At 38.7% G+C, this 21,729-nt stretch overlaps 1 protein-coding gene across 2 annotated transcripts in view; it reads right to left on the reverse strand.

Annotated features, from left to right (window-relative positions):
- Positions 1-175: 175 nt before the first annotated feature.
- Positions 176-21,729, reverse strand: part of NADK2 (NAD kinase 2, mitochondrial) — a 30,215-nt gene continuing 8,661 nt past the window's right edge. The window contains exons 2-12 of one of the 2 annotated variants that reach the window (XM_030258752.4): positions 14,806-14,894; positions 14,362-14,450; positions 12,733-12,814; positions 11,347-11,430; positions 8,197-8,333; positions 7,366-7,444; positions 5,066-5,161; positions 2,920-2,975; positions 2,784-2,837; positions 2,224-2,347; positions 176-452 (exon numbers count right to left, since the gene is read on the reverse strand). In XM_030258752.4, coding sequence (XP_030114612.4) covers positions 314-452; positions 2,224-2,347; positions 2,784-2,837; positions 2,920-2,975; positions 5,066-5,161; positions 7,366-7,444; positions 8,197-8,333; positions 11,347-11,430; positions 12,733-12,814; positions 14,362-14,450; positions 14,806-14,894 — 1,029 coding nt within the window. In that variant the 3' untranslated portion in view covers positions 176-313. Of the gene's footprint in view, positions 453-2,223; positions 2,348-2,783; positions 2,838-2,919; positions 2,976-5,065; positions 5,210-7,365; positions 7,445-8,196; positions 8,334-11,346; positions 11,431-12,732; positions 12,815-14,361; positions 14,451-14,805; positions 14,895-21,729 lie in introns of both variants that reach the window. The other variant, XM_030258750.4, reaches the window with a different exon arrangement.

The raw sequence follows: 21,729 nt of genomic DNA on the forward strand, positions 1-21,729 counted from the left end.
ATGTAATGCTACTCGCCTAATACTTGAACCCATTTACCTGTGTTTACAAAGCTTTCATGTTTGCCTTATAGGTTAAAATGTCAATTTTCATTGAAGTTAGAGGTAACACTTCAGACATTTACACTAGAAGCAAAAAAAGCTTAAATATCAGGCTAATGATTCCCCAACCCAAAGGAATGAAAAGCATTTCAAGCTTCCTCCAAATGCTCTTGCATCCAAAAAGGCCAACTTCCAATATAATGCAGCATTGTGATATCCCCATGGTTTCCCTCTATGGATTCATAAATGTTTCAGAAAAAAACATCAAGGTCCTTCATTCTTCCAGAAGAACAGTGCACAGTGAATCCTCTGTGTCAATCAATATTGAAGCTATTGCCCCATCATTGAACTCAAAAGATGTTCCTCCATCTACAACCATACAAGCATCCCAACAACGGGAACGGACACAGACTCTGCAAAAACCAACAAGGAAGTTATCACAAAACAGCTTAAAAATTTGAAGTATTTCACACAAGCACTTAACTGGTTCTGGGACATTCTTTTGCTTGGGTCAGTAAATGCTTAACCTCCACTTAGCATGGTATTAAGCACTAGAACCCCACCAAGTTATCAGTGCTTTGTATGGACTTGGCAAAGAGTCCAAAGAGGACTGAAGGACTCAGTCAATGTTCCCAGAGTCTGAACACAGCTTGTAATATAACACTTCGTGTTGAAAGCTGAAGCTTAGCTGTAATTTTCAAAGAAAGCTACTGATGATCCCATTTACTTAAAACTTCACAGAAAATTTCACAACTAATTTAACATTCTAATATCTGGTCTTCATGTTATATGAAATACATATTTTCAAGTAGCAATGTTGAGGTTCAAATAATTCAATATTAATCTTTTGTTACATTCAGAGAGAAGAAAAGTAATTACAAACACAAAGCTGAAGGTCAGGATGCTTGCTAGACAACTTCAAGAATTGCAGCATATTACTGTCAAGACATTATTATTACAGTTTAACATATTTAAGTTAATAAGTTTAAATCTAATCTTAGAAAATTTAATGCATCTCTTTTAGAACTGGACAAGACAGCATAAAGAATTCAGAATAAAGCTCAGAGCTCCTTTAGACATTTGTTTTGATATAAAAGGTTGAATTGAGAGTTAATTACAACTGAAATACTGTATTGCTTTCAGCAGTTTATATGTTATTATTTGTATGTTCAGTTATTCTGATCATGAAACTAATGGCTGTATGTGTTTATATTTAATAGTGGCAAGCTCCACATATCATAAAATCATTTAGATTGGAAAAGACAAGTAAGATCATTGAGCTCAACCATTAAACAAGCACTGCCAAGCCCACCACTATGTCCCTAAGTGCCATGCCTACATGCCTTTTAAAACCTTCGGGGATGATGATTCCACCACTTCCACGGGCAGCGCATTCCACTGCTTTAAAATCCTTTCTATGAGGATAATTTTCCTAATATTTAATCTAAACCCCCAGTGGCATAATTGCCCTAAGTTAAAATGATGAATTAGCAAATAATTCAGGTTGGAAATCCATTTAGTCACACCTTCTGATCAAAGCAGGCCTTACTTTAAAGATGGGTTAGGTTGCTTAAGGCCTTGCCCAGGCAAGTTTTGAGTATCTCCAAGAACAGTGATAAGACAACCTATAGAGACAAACTGATCAACTGCCTGACTATTCTCACTGTGAATTTTTTTTTAAATCAGAAACTTACACACTATAAAATCATGACTGTTGTATTATACTCTGCTCTGAAAAGAGTTTAGCTCAAGCCTCCTCTGTAACCATCCTTTGGTAGCTGAAGACAGCAACCGGATTCCCCTTAGTCTTGTCTCCTCCAGGCTAAAGGAAAGTACTATTTGAGTCTTTCCTTTATAAATCACTTGTTCCAGCCCCCTTGTCCTCCCAGTGGCCCTTTCCTGAATTCACTTCAGTCTGTCACTGTGTCTCATACTAAGGAAAATGGCACATATCCAAAGCTGGGCACAGTGAGATTCTTTTATTCTGTCAGATTGCACAGGAATCAAACATTAAAAAGCCGTACCACAACTAGGAAACATTTTCACACTGCTGTTACAAGAACAATACTCAAGTCATCAAAGCACAAACTGGATGTTGAAACACTTCAAGGGAAAATCCTGGATTGTTCATACTTCGACAGATACAATGAACGAAGTAAGTCTGCTACTGCAGCCAACACTTACTTTGACGAGAAGCCACGCTGACGGCTACTTGAGAAAACTCTGTTTACAATAGGCTCTCGAACACTGAAAAACATCTTTGGTTCCTCTGGGCTGTAGAGCAGAGACTCATTGTAATCATTTGTTACTGTAAGCAGAGGAGTCAGCCATTAGTTTTTCCAGAGAAAATGAGTTACTCTCAGAAACATACATTCCTCCAAGGATCATCAAGTCTTGACAGATGTTTAACAGTCTTTATATGCAAAAAAAAATTATTTTTAGGGAAGATTCCTTTCAGTTCTACTGCATGATGAACACTCAGTAGCTGTCTCCTGGTGATTAAATATTAACTGTTTCAAATTTAAGGAGAACTGAAATTTTAGTGAAGAGGATAATTTAGATATAAGTCTAAATAAGTGCCTTCATTTCAAGTAACACATTATTTGCCAACTGTACCTAATTAATGTCTGTAATAAAGATTACTACTGCAAGAGTGCTAAAACACTGAAAGGTGAGTAGTACAGAATACAAACAAAAGGAACTGGCCAAAGATACTTTAAAAAAATCTTGCCTTTTTCACTAACCTTTCTGTACCAGTTCCATATTCAATGGCATATTCAAACTTCCATGCTTTTTTGCTGTTGACCGGAGAGAAAGAGCCCCAGTTAGACAGATGTATCTATATAGAACTTGGCTAGTAATGTTGCATTGTCCACTCACCAATCTTAAGTATCTCTTCAATAGCTTGATGTGCAACCTTGTTAATATTATACGACCTAGACAGAGAAGAAGTCTTGTTTGCTAAGCAGTACAACTTAGGAAAAAAACAAGCAAAACAAAAAAACCCTTCACACTGATGAAAAACTAAATTCAACATTTGAGAAGAAAAAAGAATGATACTAAATGTGAGCTGATAATAGTTAATTTTTTTAAAAAGTCTTAAATCAACACTTGATTTGGCATCTACCTTGTAAACCTTAAAAATTCATTAAGTGAAGTCTTCAGGAAAGAAGAACTTGGGATATAGTCTCCTTGTCAATAATCCCCCTGCCTTAAAACCCCAATAACTGCTGAATTAAGTCTGCATTAAAAAACTGAAGCTCTAGAGATTGTGTTCTTACCCTGTCTATCCAACCCTTGTTAGTTGATTTATTATCTTCGTTCTCATTTATGAACCCAACACTTCTTTACAAATATTTTACCTCTTTATTTATACCCTAAGGTGTGGTCTAGAATTTCACAAGAACTGGTGTATACAGAAAATAAAGTCAGATCAGACACTTCTGCATTTGACACATTTGGATGAACAAGTCAACATAGCCCCAGTCTGAACTAAGGCAAAACTCCAAAAAAAGTCTCCCTCCTCCAGCCAGACTCCAAAGAGAGTAGGTGCTAACCATAGCCACAGTGCAGCAGTACTGTGAAGATTTCACATGCCCAGGTCTCAATACAGCTTAAAATCCTCAGTCCAGCACTTCTGTCATGGCAGTAAAACACCTCAGACTGCAGTACAGATCCACTACACCCCTATCTGACCCCAGAGCTGCTGAGGGTGTGCCCAAGGCTCTCTCTCATGCTTACTGCCTACCTGCAAGCCTGAGCAGATGCTATCAAGATATCCTTTTAAACAAGTTTTGGCAGCTACAGAAAACACCTGGACATTTAAATGTCTCTCAGTCACAGGAAGTCTGAAATTCCAGGAAAGATTCTAGAGAACAGGCTAAGGGGGAATCACTCCACTGAAGCTTGGCCTCACCTTAGAGAAATCCAGGAACACATACTGATTACCACAACAGAGAGGGGTAATCCTGGAACTTGGTCCCTGGTTCTGGATTTTCTCAGCCCAGAGTGCAAGCAAAAGAAATGCATAAGAACAGCACTGAATTAAGACTGTACTTTCCCAAGGTACTGAACACTAGGAAAGTTTCCCTAGCAGTCTGCCAATTTCATCCTTGGCAGACTCCAGAACTAAGCTGTGCTGCCTCAATACAAAATTCTGAATTACAATGAAGCGTAAAACCCAGTAACCATGGTTACAGCATGAATACTTATTTTTGAATTTCATTAAAAGACTCTGTTTTGGTTCATCTTAGCCTATCCCATAAATCCAATGCCTATTGTACAACTCCAAATTACAAGCACAAACACATCTCTCACATCTCAAAACTAAATTGATTAGACTTACATGCAGTACTGCAGCACATTTAAACTGAAGTTTACATAATTTATCCCTCTGATTAAGCTAGCACAGTTCTACGTAGATATGGCCATCTTTTTTTAAGGGGAATATTTTGGCAAAGAGATTGTCCCCTGTCAATTAAATATGAAAGAAACAAGAGGCTTGAAAGGAGGATGGACAGTAGATGTGCCAGAGAACACTTAACACTGCTTCCAAATACATGTTTTCCCATTCTTCTTAGAGCTTAGATTTTTTTAAGTTTACTGGGCTACATCACCTAAGCATTTTAATTTTAGACAACAAGAATAATTCATAGATCACCTCAGTATGCTCTCTGCAAGTCACAGGAGAATCTCTTTCCCTCACCATTCCTACCCACTCATCTTGACCTGTGGCAAGCCACATCTTTCACCAAAATTACATCTAAGGCAAACTTCTATCTCAGTGCCACAGCTCCTCATCCTTCTAAGGCTTCCCTCCATACCCACAAGTAATGAGTGCCCTGCTCATCTCATACACCTGGAACGGCTCTGAGCCATACTGACAGTGACCCTATTAGACTGACTTACCCATAGCCCAATAGAGTCTCAGAGTCTCATTTTCTCAAGGAGAAAATGCATAGGCCAAATAGGTTCATCTAGCTTATCTGAAATTGTATTTTCTGTCAAAGAAGCAACATGTACTCACCATGCTTTTGATCCTGTTCCAGTACACACATTAAGCCCTGAACTCTTCTGTTTCTCCCAAGGACCATCATCAACTGATATTTCATAATAGGAGGCCCTATGAAGCGAGAATTTAAAACTGGGTTTGCAGGACTTAAAGTTCTCCCTGAATAAGACAGAACACATAGCCTTATCAGGCACATAACAATTTAGAGGAGCTACTTTCAAATCTGGATCACAATTTCACAGGCTTTGTACAATGTTTCCCATTTGACAGCTACTTCTGATTCAGTATTTTATAGCAGTTTTCATAACAGACTAAAATTATTTGTAGCATGAACTTTAGGCACGTTTTCTGCAGTCACTTCTCATGTTAAATTTATGTACAAAACAGCTTCTGTGGTTCATCTGCAGGGCTTGCTGGCCTTACAAATAAAACTATAAACAATTACCTTCCTTGCATAACTGTTGCACAAAACTTGTGTTTATGCTATGATTGCGTCTCATTAAATTATGTCAAGTAACACTAACTATTTCAACATCAGTAAGTAATAGCATCATTGAACCTGAACTCTTGATCACTTCAGTAATTGAAAATCCAGTGATTCTTCATTAATAGCTTTACACAAGCACGGGCTTACATTTCATTCCAGTGCAAATTATTTCTAAAACTCAAAAGTACTAGGTCTTCATGTACAATTATCTTCTGCATGTTGCTGTTCATCTGTCAGGAGATTCCTAGTGTTAGGCCTAGAGACCAAAGTTTCTGTCTACAAGCTTCAGAATATCCAACAGTATATTTATGAACTTAACTTGCTGATATTCATAGGGCCTAATTCAAACTGTGATACAGACTTCAGATTAATAGATATCCTCTCAGAAATACCACAATTGCTGTTTTATGCATGACTGAGTTTCACTTTTCTTAGTAAACAGAACTTACTAAGCTATTATTTCAGTCTAGAAACACAGCTCTCAGTAACTGAGAGCATGTTTTGAAAAGATGAGATTAGAGAACTGATAGTAAATTAAGAACACAGGTGCACTGCTTGATTCAGTTTAATGTAATTTTTGCAAGCTGGGTATAATAGGTTTTCTGGGTTTTTTTTCTTCAATTTACTCGTTTTCATCACTGACATGCAGAATAAGATGTGAAAAGAAGCTCCTAAAGTTATTTTGTCTAAATAAATAGCAAACTTGTGTATTTGAAACTAACAGAAGATTTGTCTTTATGACATTTAAGTCTTCAAGTCTAAGGTCCCAGGAACACCATACTCATTTCTAGAGGTTTGTTTCTAGAGGTACTGTGTTCCTCAGTTATTCTCAAATACACTGGAACCAAGAGAACAATGTACTTTTGACATTCATAGCATTGGAAAACGGGTTTGTGCTCCTCTATCACTGCACATTAAAGAAATTTTTTAGAATCTTGATAAAATTAGGTTTGATTTAGTAGAAAGCAAGATTTGTATCTCTTTGAAATTAATTACTTCTGCCAGCCTCAGACTGAAGTCCAGACAAAAAATAAAGCCCTCGCAGAATACTTATACTGTTTGCACCAACAATCAGTGTCTCAGGCATTGTACAAACACAAGTTGTTAACCTCTAAAGTGGCTTTCCTGTTATTTTTGTTTGGGGTTATTTTAGTAAGGTAAACAATGAAGTGAAACAGATAAAATACATGTAAAAGTTTGATGAAATCCTAACTAAGGATCATGTATTTTACCACAGCCCCAGTCATTTTTCCCGTGTCCTTCTTACTGTTTGGCTACCAAAAATGCATTGACCTTCAGGACAGAAACGACAGTAAAATGTATCTGCATAAGGCAGTACCATTATTTGATACAAACGCAGTTCTTAAACAAAGGAAATAACTATATTCCGTCAATAACAAGGCTTCTGCCAAAAGCAGGCTGATACCTTTTTTACATCTAATGACAGAAAGACAGAAAAGGGAGTTATGATAGAAGCTATTTCTGCTTGGTCATGCTAAAAGCTTATGAAAAGATATTTAAAAAGAGATGCAGGAGAAGAGGCAGTTCAAGAACTGATATTTAAGTCATCAATAAAAGGGAAAGAAAAAAAGTCAGGAAAAGTTAAAAGAATAACCAGAAAGGAGACAGAAAACCAGAAATTAACATTACTGCCCTTACATCTCTGAAAATACACTTTGTAATCAGCAATAATACAATAACTGTTAAATATTTATAGAACAGAAGTGAAATTTGACAGTAAAATCTCATCATTGATTGTCCATTGCAATGGCATAAAAAGAAATGAAGTCAATTGTGCCTTGCTGTAACAACAAACAATTAAACATACCTGGATGAAAGAGATTCCCCAATGAAGACTTCATTGAGTGCTCTCACTGGTAAAAGATGTGGGCCAGAAATATCAGACCCTGCAGATATCAAATATAAGTTTTGAATCATGGATTTAAAACACAAGTTTTCAACAACCATTCACAAATCACTGAAGACAGATTCTATTGCCTGGGCTTGTTTTCTAAACTGAATGCCCCATGTTCTTCAGACTCATTTTTTCTCTGATTTACTCTGTGGCTAGTCACTGTCCTTCACTGGAGACAATGAATGTTTAAACCAAGGTCAGCAATGACGCTTAAGTTCAGACACTTTTCCCTGAAAAGTTACAGGCAACTAGGCAGAATGAAATCTTCTGTCAGTCACTCTTCCAGCCAAGTTAAATTCACTGGCAGTGACTAAACAGACATTTCTGATGAAGTTCAGAGAATCAGACTTCATACCACAAGATAATTAAAGGGGACTAACGAATTGTTCATGTTGATAAGGACTTCTTAGTGAGCAAATGCAGTACTGGTCACAGGTTAGGCACAGAACCATGCATCTTTCAACCCATCATAAAGAAAAGACTTGAAGGTGTTTTAAGAATATCTACAGACTTTCACATCTAATACCCTATTTGCTTGCTGGTAGTCCAAGACTAGCTTGTACAGCTCTCAATTAACCTAACTTAAAAGTTAGCATGCATACACAAACACACGCTCAAGTAGTCACAGTAACTCTACAGTATTTTATAGCAGGTATTTCAAACACTAAAACTTTTACATATTCTTATCTTCTATTCCAAGTTATCATAGCAAAGTGATTATATTATTGTCAGATTTTAACCTACTTTGATCCTGGAATCTTTCATTTATGTGAGCCCGGCTGTGCTGCTCTTGGCTTAGCTGCTGTTCATGTAAATCCACTGGGGTTGTGTTAATCCCAGTTCCTTCAAGATACAGTCGGATTCTCTGCCGCCACTGCCACCTAAGAGAGGCAAAAAAAGTCAGTATGAAATATTCATTACAAAATTTTAGATAGGATCTGACAGCCTCCACTCTCAAAGCAGAACATCTTAAGATTAGTAGCTAAATATATTCAAGTTTTATAGCTTCCACTATAACTGCTAAATTTAAGAAGATAATAATACTTAATCATAGATCTTTATATTTACCAACTTGCCACCTAGTATTTTTTGCATTTGTAAAATAAGAAGACACTGGCCAAAAGTAGCCAACAAAAATTGTATGTAATAAACTCTCCTTTTGAGGCATGTGATTTTAATATGTGAATGAATGACTGATACAATGCTTTTAAGAATAAAGAAGTCTCAAGAATTTCTACAGAAACACATGCTGTTATTTTCGACATCATTTGTCTGTATTTGACATGTCCAGAAAAGCAGCTCTATGCATCCCTTTATACATAAGGGCCCAAGTATACTCTCATTTTAACCTCTCCTGACCTAGGAATTTAGGGTGCTTAAGAGGAATTCCTTTGAAGCGAGAGAAGGCTATAAAAGCCATGTTACAACATTCTGATTTTTGAATTTTTCCTAGAGATATAAATTCGTTTTCCTCTTACAACCTAAGATATTTCATAAAACAAAATAGCAATAGTTTTGACTAAGAAAGCAAATCACAAGACAGTGTTATGAGCACATCTTTTCCCTGTTCATACTGTTGACTTTTTTCCTAAAATTACAAGAGACTTATGCTTTATATGACTACTTTGCTAGTTTTTCCCCTAGTCATCTTTATAGAGCCTTATTTACACATCCTATCTGCCTGTAAATTCCAAGTATGATTTTAGGTAGTCATGCAGAAAGCATGCAGTGAGTATCACTATACTAGCCTCCTTACAATGCTCATGGCTAGAACATGTCATATCCGCCACAAAATTAAGACAATGGGACTGAACCCCTATTAATACCTGCTACAGTACTGACCACCAAGATAAAAAAACGCACCTAGTCTGATATAGTTTGTCCTTTATAAATCAATAATGCTGGTTGTCTCATGGATTACAAGGTCCATGTTAATACAGATTGTTGCACTAACTGATAAGTCAGGAATAAGGGGGAAAAGCCTATTGCCCTTGTCCAGTTTCTGGCAACGTACCATCCACTACAACTCCAAAATACCAGAAGTCCTTCCAGACAAGGATGCAGTTACCCAAGGACTCAGTAAGTTTGCTTAGGGCCAAACAAATCTAAGAACTCTCAAATGAAACACCTGCTCATGTCCTTGCTTAGGAATAAAGTTCCTATTATTCCAGCAAAATTATTAAAGAAATCCTTTCTGTTTCGCTCTGGTGAGGTTTCAGCTCCATAATGAGCAGGAACAAACATATAGCTTTGTTTCCAACTAAACATCAAACTCGCCAAATGTCAAGGGAGGTTATCTGAATAAGCATGACGAGTTTTACTTTAGCAAGAATGATGGAGACTAAAAAGCTTCTGTTTTCTAAATCCTAGAATATGTGAGTAGAAAATACCTATTCCTTTAGCAATAAATATTGAAACTCCTACAGTTATGATCCTGGCAACTGTATTAATTTAATTTCAGAACTATTCTATGGCACAAATACAGTTACACTTCCAAGTTAAAAATTTAATATGCTGGAAGTATAAACAAAAATCAATTGCTATATATTTTCATGAGTGACTGGTTTCTGTTTGATAGTTTGTCATCACAAAAATATTCTGTAAATTTATTATGTTACAGAACAGTGTCTCTTAAGTAGTTATTAAAAACTCTTCTATAGTCTGTCCTTTAAAATTCAGCTTGTTCCTTTTAAAATCAAGTGAGATTATTCTGTTTTAAGAATATCTAGTACTGAAAACATCAAGTTATATTCAGCATGAAGAAATGTTTGCCTTACACGAATTAGTCAGCAAAATTTAAGCCACTTTATTTCAACCACCAAAGCCCCAAATGCAACACACTGACCATTTCCTAGCTGTACGTGTTTCATTAGCTTCTATTCTTATAGCCATCACTGTAAAACAGTGTTGAGTCCTTGTCCTAGGGTGACTTTATGATGCATGTATCCCCAGTTGTCTGTTCTGTTTATGGTGGATATTAAGTTCTGCACCTCTAAGACAGGTTCCAAGAGTGAAGGGGAGATAAGAAGTGTCCAGTTTGTCTGCACAGACTGCACTCGCTTCCCTGCACTCCTGCTCACAGATCGCAGTGTCTGCAGCACAGACAGACAGTGGGACAGAGCTCTCCTTTGCTTTCAGTTCGTTTTTAGCTGGCTGGGACAGAGAAGTTCCCCAGACTGTGATTCTCCTTTTTCTTGGAACTGCTCAGCCCTGCTCTGGACTGAAAACCCAGAAGAGCACCGGGAGCTCAGCCTGTGGCCCACGTGGGCCAGGACATGGCATTCCAGCCCAGGAGGGACGGGTGAGGGACTGAGCCAGCCCAGCTACAGCCCATGACAAGGACTCTCTCTGAATCTGCCATCTCTTCAGAGCAGTGAGAGGTTCCATTGTCTAACAGTGTTCACTTTCTTAATGTTTCTGAGTACTTTGCTTGTTAAATAAACAGTTTTTTCCACTTTTCTTGAAAGAGAATTTTCCTCCTGAACCAGCTGGGGGACGGGCAGCTTGAGTTTGCTTTCTAGAGTGCTTTCACTTCAAAAGTTTCCTCCAAAATTTGCTCTAAACAAGGACAGTCCTAAAATACATAAACAAATATATCCCTTATAAGAATGCAGCTCCTCGTTTATGAATTTCCTAAGTCAAAAGTGAAAATCCATTAGTGCAGGTCATCCCACAAGTCTTTTTTCTGGAACCCGCAGTCAGTTTTATCATTTGCACTCCTGTCTCACTCTTCACCAAAAAATTCATTTTTCAACATTATAAACATCTACACAGAATTCAAAACTTGAGCCATTAAGATTTTACTAAGCTTCAGCTGCTTCTTAGGAATTGCACATGATTAGGGGCTTCCCAATCCCTCTATGTTTTTGGAAACCAAAGATCAGTGAATCCTACCTGAACTCACCACGATAAAGCTTCTGTAGTGCTTCAGGAAATGAGTGTGTGTATCTCACAGGCAAGCACAGGTGACCTTCTGATCTGGTAGCAAAAAATTACAATGAAAATCACAGTATTACTGTTCAGATTTGGTACCTTTGGAAAACAAAACAAATCTCCCTATGTGTTACACCTAGCAAAGCTACACTTCTTAGGCCTTTAGGAATCTCTACTATTCTTCCACAGTACCACATCAGTAACAACATACTCCTCTCAGCTCCTGTAGTCTGTGTGTCTGAAACAGGCTATTTCTCCCACATTTTCCCTAAAAACTGTCTGTTCAGCTAATAATCCTGCAGGAGTGTGTAACCACTAATATAGCTCCTGTCACCATTCTAGGCAAGCAATTTAAGCTTAATAAACCTGGCAGGTGAGGGGAAAAAACTTTCTCCACTTACACACAAGTTAGTAACAGCTAAGCAACATAAATAAGATCAAAAGAATCTCTTCTCAGAACTAGAAGACTAAACACTGCTCCCTTTCATGAGTAATATGTGAGAATCCAAAGGCACTTGTTATTTGAACCCTACTAGTCAGGCTTGACAATGTAGAACAGCTACTCAGAGCATCTGAAAAGTTTTAGAAGAGAAGATATGAAAGGAATTAAACTTTTTGACCACTACTTTATGTACTAAGAATAAATTAACTGTCAATATGAAAAAAAGCAGAAATATCACAAACAGAAATCTAAATCTGGACTTCTCAGCAGGCAGAGCCTTGGTGAATTCTGAGTGTCACTTGCCATCCATTTGAAGGTTATACCAACCAAGCAATACTAACACATTGCATCTACTGAGCTGTAAGATTACTGTGGGCAGGTGGGTGCAGCTTGTGCAGAATTTATACTGGGACAGCTAAGTGCCAACAATTGGTTCAGGAGTTTTCTGAGTTCTCATGGGTTTACATTAACAACAGAAAACTTCTTCATCTGAGGCTCTACTGGATCCACCTTCTTCACAAAAAATTAAGGTTTAGTGTGCTCGGGCACCACACTTAGCTGCTTTTACCAAGCCCTTCTTCCTAAGTTCTGTACTGCTATCTCTAGCCTCAAACTTCTAGTTAGTAATACAAGTTAACTAGCTACAAGGGCCACTACACTGGTGTGTGAGATCATCTGTGCCACTGTAACAAAGGCATGATTGTCCAGTACTACTCTCATATGAGACAGGATAACTCCTGTGCAAACTTCTCTAAAAAAACAAGAGATTCCCTTGGTACCTCACAACCCACTAAAACAGACATTTATGCTGCCAAATGCTACAGGTATGCCTCATGTACCATGAAAACAGATGGATAGTGGGCCTAATATTAAATAAAGCATTGCTTTACCAAATACATTTTTACCTTTCAGGATCAGTATTTATTCCAATGACTGGTTTAAATTTATCAAAGACCTTACTGGCCGCTAACAACATTGTACCATCACCTACAAAGAAAACAGATCAAAAGTTAGTTTCACTTCACATTCTAGTACCCCAAACAGAATGTACTCCAGCATTAGTATTATGTGCATTTGTATGAACAACAAATAAGGCAAGCTGGACAAAAATACAGTGGGACAAAACTACTGACACCTTATCCAATAAGAGTAGTGACAAACTGAATTTGAGATGGCAAACACAAGTGGAAAAAGTACAACTTATCTCACAGCTATACATGCCCAGGCAATTGAACGTGGCAGAAGCAAGCTTTAAAAGAGATTTATGGGAATTTCTGTACATTTATCAGCAGGCAAGAGAAATTTTTCAGCAAAAGTAAATTTAGAAAGTATTGCTAAACAAAGCCACAAGAGACATGAAACAAAACCAAATGTTACTGTGAGTCACATAAAAACAATGACCTTAGCTTCACCCCAGTTGTCCTCCTAAAAGGCAATTTAAAGGTCTTATTTGGCCCCAAATAGGCACACTTGAAAAAGAAGTCTTGGGTAAGTAGAAAGCTCAGAAGTACCAGTCTCTAAATGTACTTGTTCCCCCAGATATTGGTATTTTTTTCCTGTCTGTTAGACAGAAAAAACCCTATAACCTCGTTCTGTCTTTGCAAGAAGACATAAGCTCTGAACAGCACAAAAACATAAAGCTCTGAAAACCTCAGATGATTAATTACTTCCCAGCTGCTTGCCTTAACCATTTTGCCAAAAATTTTGCCAAAGACAAACTGGCACTTTGGGGAAATTCTTTGAAATCCACAAGAGTATGACAGGATGCTCCAGGAATAAACCTTCTACCCATTCTTCATGGTGATCATGGTGATCTTCACGGGATTGCCTAAGGGCAAACTGGACTAGCAGGAAGAGAGAAAGCTGTGGTCAAGCCTATTTGCCACAGATGAGTGAACACCATGTCAGAGCCCAGCCACACAATGCTGTATTTGCAGCATATCCCAAAAATAACACTGAATGAACTGCTGCAATCCAATATTAAAGATAAACAATCAGGTTAATTGCTCTGTTGGTTCATCTGGAAAACACTGATCAGTGGCACAAGATGCTCAGAAGCTGCAGACTTTTTACCTGTACCATCCAACTTGATACGCCAGTCACTGGATTAAGTGTGAAAGCAAGAAAGACAGTTTGAGCAAGGGGACCATGAGGTAGTATGTTACTCTACACCTCACATCCCAAAAAAACAATGAGTAAGTTTTAGGGCTACATAAAATTACATGACATCAAGAATTTTATCCTCTTTAGTTGAAAACTATAGTAAACTCCACAGTTTATATTGTTTCACACATGAAAAACTTTTTGAGTGGCCATGCATTGGGATTCACTTCCATAGGCTACAATTTTAGATAGTAGAGGTAGACAAGATAGTCATAACCACTGCTTTTTGTCAGATTGTCTGAAAATTAGATTAGCAATTTGTTTTCAGAATGTGCATTATTTCCAGCTGCTTCAAACACTGCCAAGTATTTTTGAGAAACAGACCCATGAAAACATACTGAAACAAATACTTTCCTTCCATAAAGTCATACCTCCTGCTGATATAACAGCATCTGCCCACCGAACTGTCTCTTCATTATACTCTCGACGCTTAACAAGACGAACTTCTATCCTTTCGTTCCTGTAAAGTTCAGAAAAAGTCTGAATTCCATTCTGTATTGTTTCTTGTCACAGCCTTCCACAAAGCTGTCATGCAACTAAGGAATAATTACAGTCATATTTGGCTTAAAAATACTTGACACACAAATCCTCTACCACTTTCTTGTTTATTTTCAAGATGATAACATTAGAACATGTTAGTCAACTAAACTAAGCCCATTCACATGGCAGTTCTTCCAGGAATGACTGTTCATCTGCATCCCTTTATTTTCAGTACTCCCATTTATTAGCATTTGTAACACGAGGCTTCCTTTTGTTTCACACGATCCATGATATTTGCACTATGCCTGAAATCCTCAACATCCATACATTCTTACCGTAAGCTGTCCACAACATGCTCCACGTTTTTTGTATGAATGCGATGCCGCTCCAGCAAACCAGCATAGTTAGATCCCTTCAAGGCAAGCTGTAAGACACAAATGATATTTGTAGAAGTTAAGTAAGAAGCAAGAAGTTAAATGCTCTTGAGCAACGCAAATAGAAGCTATGAAAAAGCATGTTATTTTCTCTCAGCAAAGATACATTCGTATAAGCCTTCCATTAATTACATTTCTATATACACAGCAGTTGGGTTAGTTGGGCTATATCGACTAGTTCACTAAGTGAGTCAAATGGCCACAGCAGTCAAGAATCACAGACTACACAAATACGCAAACAAGCATACTATATTGACTTCCATGCAACTTCAGACACTTTGCTCCTCCTGAATCTGCCAACTGATTTAAAATCTACACGAATCCATACAGTTACACTAACTATACTTCTGCCATGTGCTGAAACACCCAGTTGGCTCAAAATTGTGCTGTAGAGAAGACAGACAACAAAAAAAGCAAACAGGAATGACAATTAAAGAAACAAAGCCTGAAACACCTCCAGCATTACCCTTCAAATTGTATTTGAGCTAAAATGGAAGACTGCCAAGTGCTGACAAAAGATGACCTTTTCTCTGCACCAAAAAAAGCTTAAGGACAATCTACCTAATACGTTTGATACTGTTCCCTGGATTTTACACCACATTTGTCAAACAAGTTGATAATAACAAGACCAACTGTGTAGGTGCATTTTAGTCTCATCCTTTCTGGAAACTGGAGAATTTGAATACTTAATTAATCTCAACATACTCTTCAGACAAAAGAAACATTTTGCAGTTTATATAGATATAGTCATAAGCAGGCAGGTGAGATTACTGACTTGTTGCATATTAGTTTTGCAACAAGTTTTTGTGCGAGTAATTCAGTCACCATTCGTTCTTTATCTTATTTAGCAAGGGGGGCCCTCATCTGGGGCTGACACTGCCAAATATGCATGCACATGAAGATAAAGAAGGTGAAAGAAAATGGGTGCAAAGGATGTTAAGCAAAAGGAGTCTATAAATACATTCATGGCGAAAGTGATCCTGCTTTGAGCAGCAGACTCCTGATCCTACTTCTAGCCTGAATTAATCTACAATTATACTGTCACTGCTTCCTTTTCCCTAAACAGTTGAAACCAATTTATCAGCAGAGAAACAGAACTTCTGCCAGAGTTTGTCCAGAGGAATTAATCTGTGCCAGAAGCTCTAAACAGGCACTTCCAAGCAATTTATTCAAGTGCCTTTATTCAAAGTTTTATACCATCCCCAAGAGAAAGTTGTGCCAGACAGCCTTGTCTAATCCCATTTTCATAGACTTCTCAACTCCAGAGAGAAGGGGAGAGGACTGTCAGGATATGACAATTGAATTCAACCACAATCCAACACCCAGGAAATTAAATCTTTATTCATGTGACACCCATTCATGTCAAGAAATCCAACCATGAGCTAAGCATGTAAGATAGACTCAGCACCAAAGTAGTTACAGACAAGAATGTAATTGGCTGCTCTGGAACTGCATTGCTGTTCCACTCAGCGTATTTACAATTAACTTGCAGGAACAAAAGCTTCAGGTAGTCATAGAGCTGGGATCAGGAAACCACTTCCAACAGAGACCCGCAGGCTGCCTGGATGTATCAACAGCACTAAAGGAAGACAGTGGGAATAGATGCCTGACAGCCATGCAGGATCACACACAGACACAGGTACATGGATGATCAGAAAACATCCAGATAAATATCGCAGGTTTTTTCAAAGCTTGCTCACATTAATTTACTGGGATACAGGGTGTTATGTCCCATTAATTGCCTCGTGCACTTAAATCCTTTGATTCTACTCCAGAGCTACAATGCCTGTGCACCCCAGACACCTCTTGGTCTTGCATAGTCCATGGTGTTGCACTGAGAACTTGAACAATACCCTGGTGGGTTCTGGGGAGCAAAAGATTACACAGGGCTATGCTAGTTACAGCACAGCCCATTGCCAGGTCTGCTGTCAGCCTCCCATCATCCACCTGGAGGGGAAAGAAAAAGGTAGAAAGGAAAAAAGGAGGTATTTGCCTCCCACAGATATCTGTAGCATAGGTCGATTTTGCTAGAAGAATTTTCAATTGCACATTTGAAGCACAAATTCATCTTACCTTACCACAAGAACAAATCCACAATCAAACAAGTTCCAAAAAACACCATTGCTAAAATCAAGGTTCCTCTAGAAGTATCTGCAGTGAATGAAAAAAGCACCTGACAAGTAGACTGCTGTGGCAGCACACTTTTTTCAGGCTGCTGTTAGTTCCACACAAAACAGAAACCACAAACTCCTATATTGCAATTTTACATACCTCATTTATTTGGATATTTTGTCAGCATGCTATCTTTCAACTTGATGGAAGAGAGATTTAATCTCAGAACAATAATGATGTAATAATTCTCTGTGTGATCGTTTGCAGGTTTTTGAGCCATCAACATCAGGGGTAAGCCAACACCTAGCACTTCCCTGGCATCACCAGGAAGGAGAGGAATGGGAAGTGCCACTGCTATGGAACAGAGTCCGTTCTGTAATTTACATTTGCCATAGCTGAGTTAAATTATTTCATCAACAGCTTCAGAAAACAGAAGAGGTTGCTCAGCAAATAAACTATCAGTATTCTGACAACTACATGAACCATTTCAGCAGCACTGTAGTATAGGCACTGAATATGTAACTGTCTTATTTGAATTTACCTCTAGAACAAGTAAGCACACATTACTAAGCAAGAAAAATTAAAAGTTTGGGCCTTTAGTTTAAATGGCTGTGCTACATTTATGGAGTTAATTGTCCTGATTTGCAAAAGGCTCCAGAGATTACAACAGTCTGTTCATCTCCAGCCTCATCTCTCTTGTGTTCAGAGATAACTTGGAAGTTCATTAATCTAAGAACTTACAAAGGGGAAGCCCAAGTGAGCCTGACCACAGTCAAGTATATCCAGCAGGAACACTAATCAGCAGGCTGCTCTCACTCAACTACTCTGAAGAACCAGAGAAGTGCTGACAGTCCTTGTGGTCAGAAGCACAGAGTCACACAGTGGCTGAGCTAGAATGGACCTCTGGTCCAATCCCAAGCTCAAGCACGGGCATCTGAATCCACCTGTCCAGATCCAGGTGGCTTCAGAAGACCTCCACAGATGGAGCCTCTACCACATGTCTGGGCAAACTGTGTCAGTGTCCAGTCACCCCCACAGTGAAAAGCTGTCTCCCAATGTTCAGATGTACCTGTATTTCACTGCCTCTGCTCCTGCCTCATATCCAGCACTTGAGTGCCACACTAAAACATGACAAATGCTGCTGCTGGAAAGAGGTTTGCACTTAGGGCAAAGTGTAAGACCCAACTGAGACCAGCACCTGTTTTTTACTTCAAAAGTGATGAAGACAAAGATCAGGCAGTCCAGTTGCTGTGTGCATGATTACCTCCCTAAAGAGCCTTGAAGACACTTGGGATGTACAGACAGCACAAGGACAGGCTGGCTCCTGAGCCCAGTCATCAGACAGGACCCAAAACCTATGCCAGGCTTGAGTTTTGTCAAATGACTCCTCAAAAAGGCACAGAGGTATTAAATTCTGCATGAAGATAACTTTCAAGCTTTTCTTCCTTTGGAGGAAGCTGTGATTTACAATTAGATCTGTTAATCTGAACTTAATACTACACAAAATAAAATGCATGCATATATATACAAGAGCTATTCTAGCAAAAAAACTGCATTAGCATATGAAAACAAAGATAAATTGGACAAAAATACATTCAGGCACAACTTCAGTAGTAGTTCTAACCTCACAGCAGAAATGCAATGAGAAATGGGTTTCCAGAAGAGCTTGTAGTGGAAAACATACTCAGGGGAACAGAACATTTCCTATGAACGGAGCTATTTTTCCTTAGACTGAAGGAGAAAAGGTCTAAATCAAGTATCTAAAAATAGCTCTTCTTGAATATCCTGGCCTGATCCTTCCTTAAGGAAATGATGTTTTTTCACAAAGTTCCTCTAACAGTCACTTATTCAAGGGACTTTTGTTTGACTGCCTTCCTTCTGTAGTCTCAGCCTGCAACCTCTGGCAAGTCCCAACTCATTTGGTTTAAACTGTAGGTCTGCTGTCCTCTGCATGTTTGCCCTGCAGGAAAAATGCTGCACAACAAAGACATGGCTTCTAGACACAAATACAGAAGCCAAAACAAAGCCAAGTAACATCAGAATACTCATTGTAGTCTACATATGTGTATTATGACTCTCGATTTAGAAAATGGGAAAAGAAAAGCCATAGCTGAGTCCTACTGGCATTGATCATTAAGCATTAAGATAAAAGAGTATGGTCTCTCAATACAGTAACATGGATATAGGCTGGAGTAAATTTGTCAACTAAGCACCTTCTGCTTCTCATCCTAGCAGAATCACAGAGTAATCTGAGTTGGCAGGGACCTCAAAGATCATCTTAAAGAGCTGGGTAGTTCCAGCCACCCTGTTCTAGACAGGGACACCTTTTACTAGACCAGGTTCCTTAGAGCTCCATCCAATCTGAACTTGGACACTTTGAGGGATAGTGCATTCACAAGTTCTCTGGGCAATCTGTGCCCAGATTTTTAGTTTAAATGGCTGTGCTACATTTATGGAGTTAATTGTCCTGATTTGCAAAAGGCTTCACAGTAAAGAAGGTCTTCCTAACAGCTAAGCTGTATCTTCCTTCTTTCAGGTTAAATCCATTTCCTTCATCTTATCAATACACTCACTGACAAAAGGTTTCTCTTCAGCTTTCCTGTGGAGTCCCTTCAGGTACTAGAAGGTGCTATAAGCACTCCTCGGAGCTTTCTCTTCTCAAGGCTGAACAGCTGAAACTGTCTTGTCCTCACAGGAGAGGTGCTCCAGCCCCATGATCATCTTTGTGGTCCTCCCCAGACTTGTCTAGTAAAATTAAATGGAACTTTTCAGATGAACTTTGGCCTTATATGAATACATATATATCCTCACTACTAGGCTTATGCCTAACCTTTATAGCACTAACCTTCATGCAGTCTTAAACTGCACCAGGGTGAAGCTAATACCAATCACTTGTTTTACAACTCTTGGTCATCGAGGAGTTAAACTAAATGTCTGACTAGAAAGAAAGAAAAAAAAAAGGAAAAAAAAAAAGACAACAACCCTAACAACAACCACAAAAAGCATAGATCTAGAAACAATTACTCTTCCAAATTTCCACAATGAACTTGCCCACACATGCACCCCAGCTGGAAAACAAGAACAGATCACTGCTTTACAATATATCTAATTCCTACAGAAAGAACCACTAAACAATACAAATGGATTTAGAGATCAACAGCTGAATAGAAAAAATTTGAATTTTAAAACTCAAGACAAAAATACGATGAGCACTGACATAACAATCTGTTTCTAAGCAGAGTATGGCATTTTAAGTCCTGTATTTTCAGAAATTGTCTCTTGAGATTTAACCACATGGACGAAGTATAACCAAAGTTAGTGTTCAGTTTTGTTCTGCTTAAAAGAAACAAGAGTTTGACAGACTTATAGAAAAAATATTTTTCTCAATACATTAAGGTTAGAACTAGAACAGCTCTGAATATAGGATGTGTTTCAAGCCATACGCTTCTCTTAGCATTCCTGACTAAATTTGACTTTCATTAAAACTTCCTTAATTATCAAAGTCAAAGACTGTCAATCTACAGGCAAGTAATTATCCTATGCTCTAATGTTAACTAGTTAAAATAAAGCTTGGTTTGTCACACTAAAAACAAATGCAGTTTTACTCACATGTCAGGCACACACTAAACTGCGGGATTTGTTAGGAGCTCTAACGAAATATTAAGCTTCTCTATTTCAAAACATAAAAAAAATCCACCTACAAGTACATGGGATTAAAGCATGGTTCAGCTTCCAAATCTTAAGATAATAAAATGCCAACAATAGAATAGATAAACACTGAGCAGCAAGCCTTAGCAGAACTTGCCCAACAGGAATCTGTACCTTGGAGACACATTTCATGTGTCTTAGGAGAAATGGGTCTCCTAGGCAGGCACAGCAAGCTTGAACCACAACGCTGAATGGTGAGTGTTTTTACCAGCCATCAGCTGGAACTGATGGGGGAGCTGAATTTGGTGATTGTACACAACAGATACCCAGGTTTGGACATAACACTAACTTTCACAAGTAAGCACAGGATACCACACCTACCCTTGATTTATAGCAGAAAATAAGCACCATTTGTGAACTTCAACTGCTGTGTTCACACCCATGACAGCAAGTTTGCTGACAACACCAAGACAGGGTGCAGCTGATACGCTGGAGGGTGGAGGTGTCATCCATGGGACCCTGACTGGCTTGAGGGGTGGGTCCGTATAAACCTCATAAAATTCAACAAGGCCAAATGCAATTGCACCCAGGTTGGGGCAATACCAATACTGGCTGTGGGATGATGGAATTGAGACCAGCCATAGAGAAGGTCTAGAAGGTGTTGGTGAATGAACAGCTGGATATGGCTCAGCAATGTGAGCTCACAGCCCAGAAAGACACCCCAGGCTGCATGCAGAGCCCCAGGGGCAGCAGGAGAGGGAGGGGATTCTGTCCCTCTGCTCTGCTGAGACCCACCTGGAGCCCTGCATCCAGCTCTGGGCTCCCAGCACAGGAAGGGCACGGACTTGGAGTGAGTACAGAGGAGAGACACAAAGAGGATCGGAGGGTTGGAGAACCTCTCCTGTGAAGACAGGCTGAGAGAGATCTTTAATATTCCTCCTTTCACATAAGTTGCTTGCCTTCTTAAAAGGGGAAATGTGGTCTAATTGTTCTTGCACTAGAAATAGTAAACACATGATCACATCTCATATTGCTTGGCTATAGCTAAAGACTCAAGACAGTAAG

The sequence above is a fragment of the Taeniopygia guttata genome, chromosome Z, assembly GCF_048771995.1.
Source record: "Taeniopygia guttata chromosome Z, bTaeGut7.mat, whole genome shotgun sequence".
Lineage (NCBI taxonomy): Eukaryota > Metazoa > Chordata > Aves > Passeriformes > Estrildidae > Taeniopygia > Taeniopygia guttata.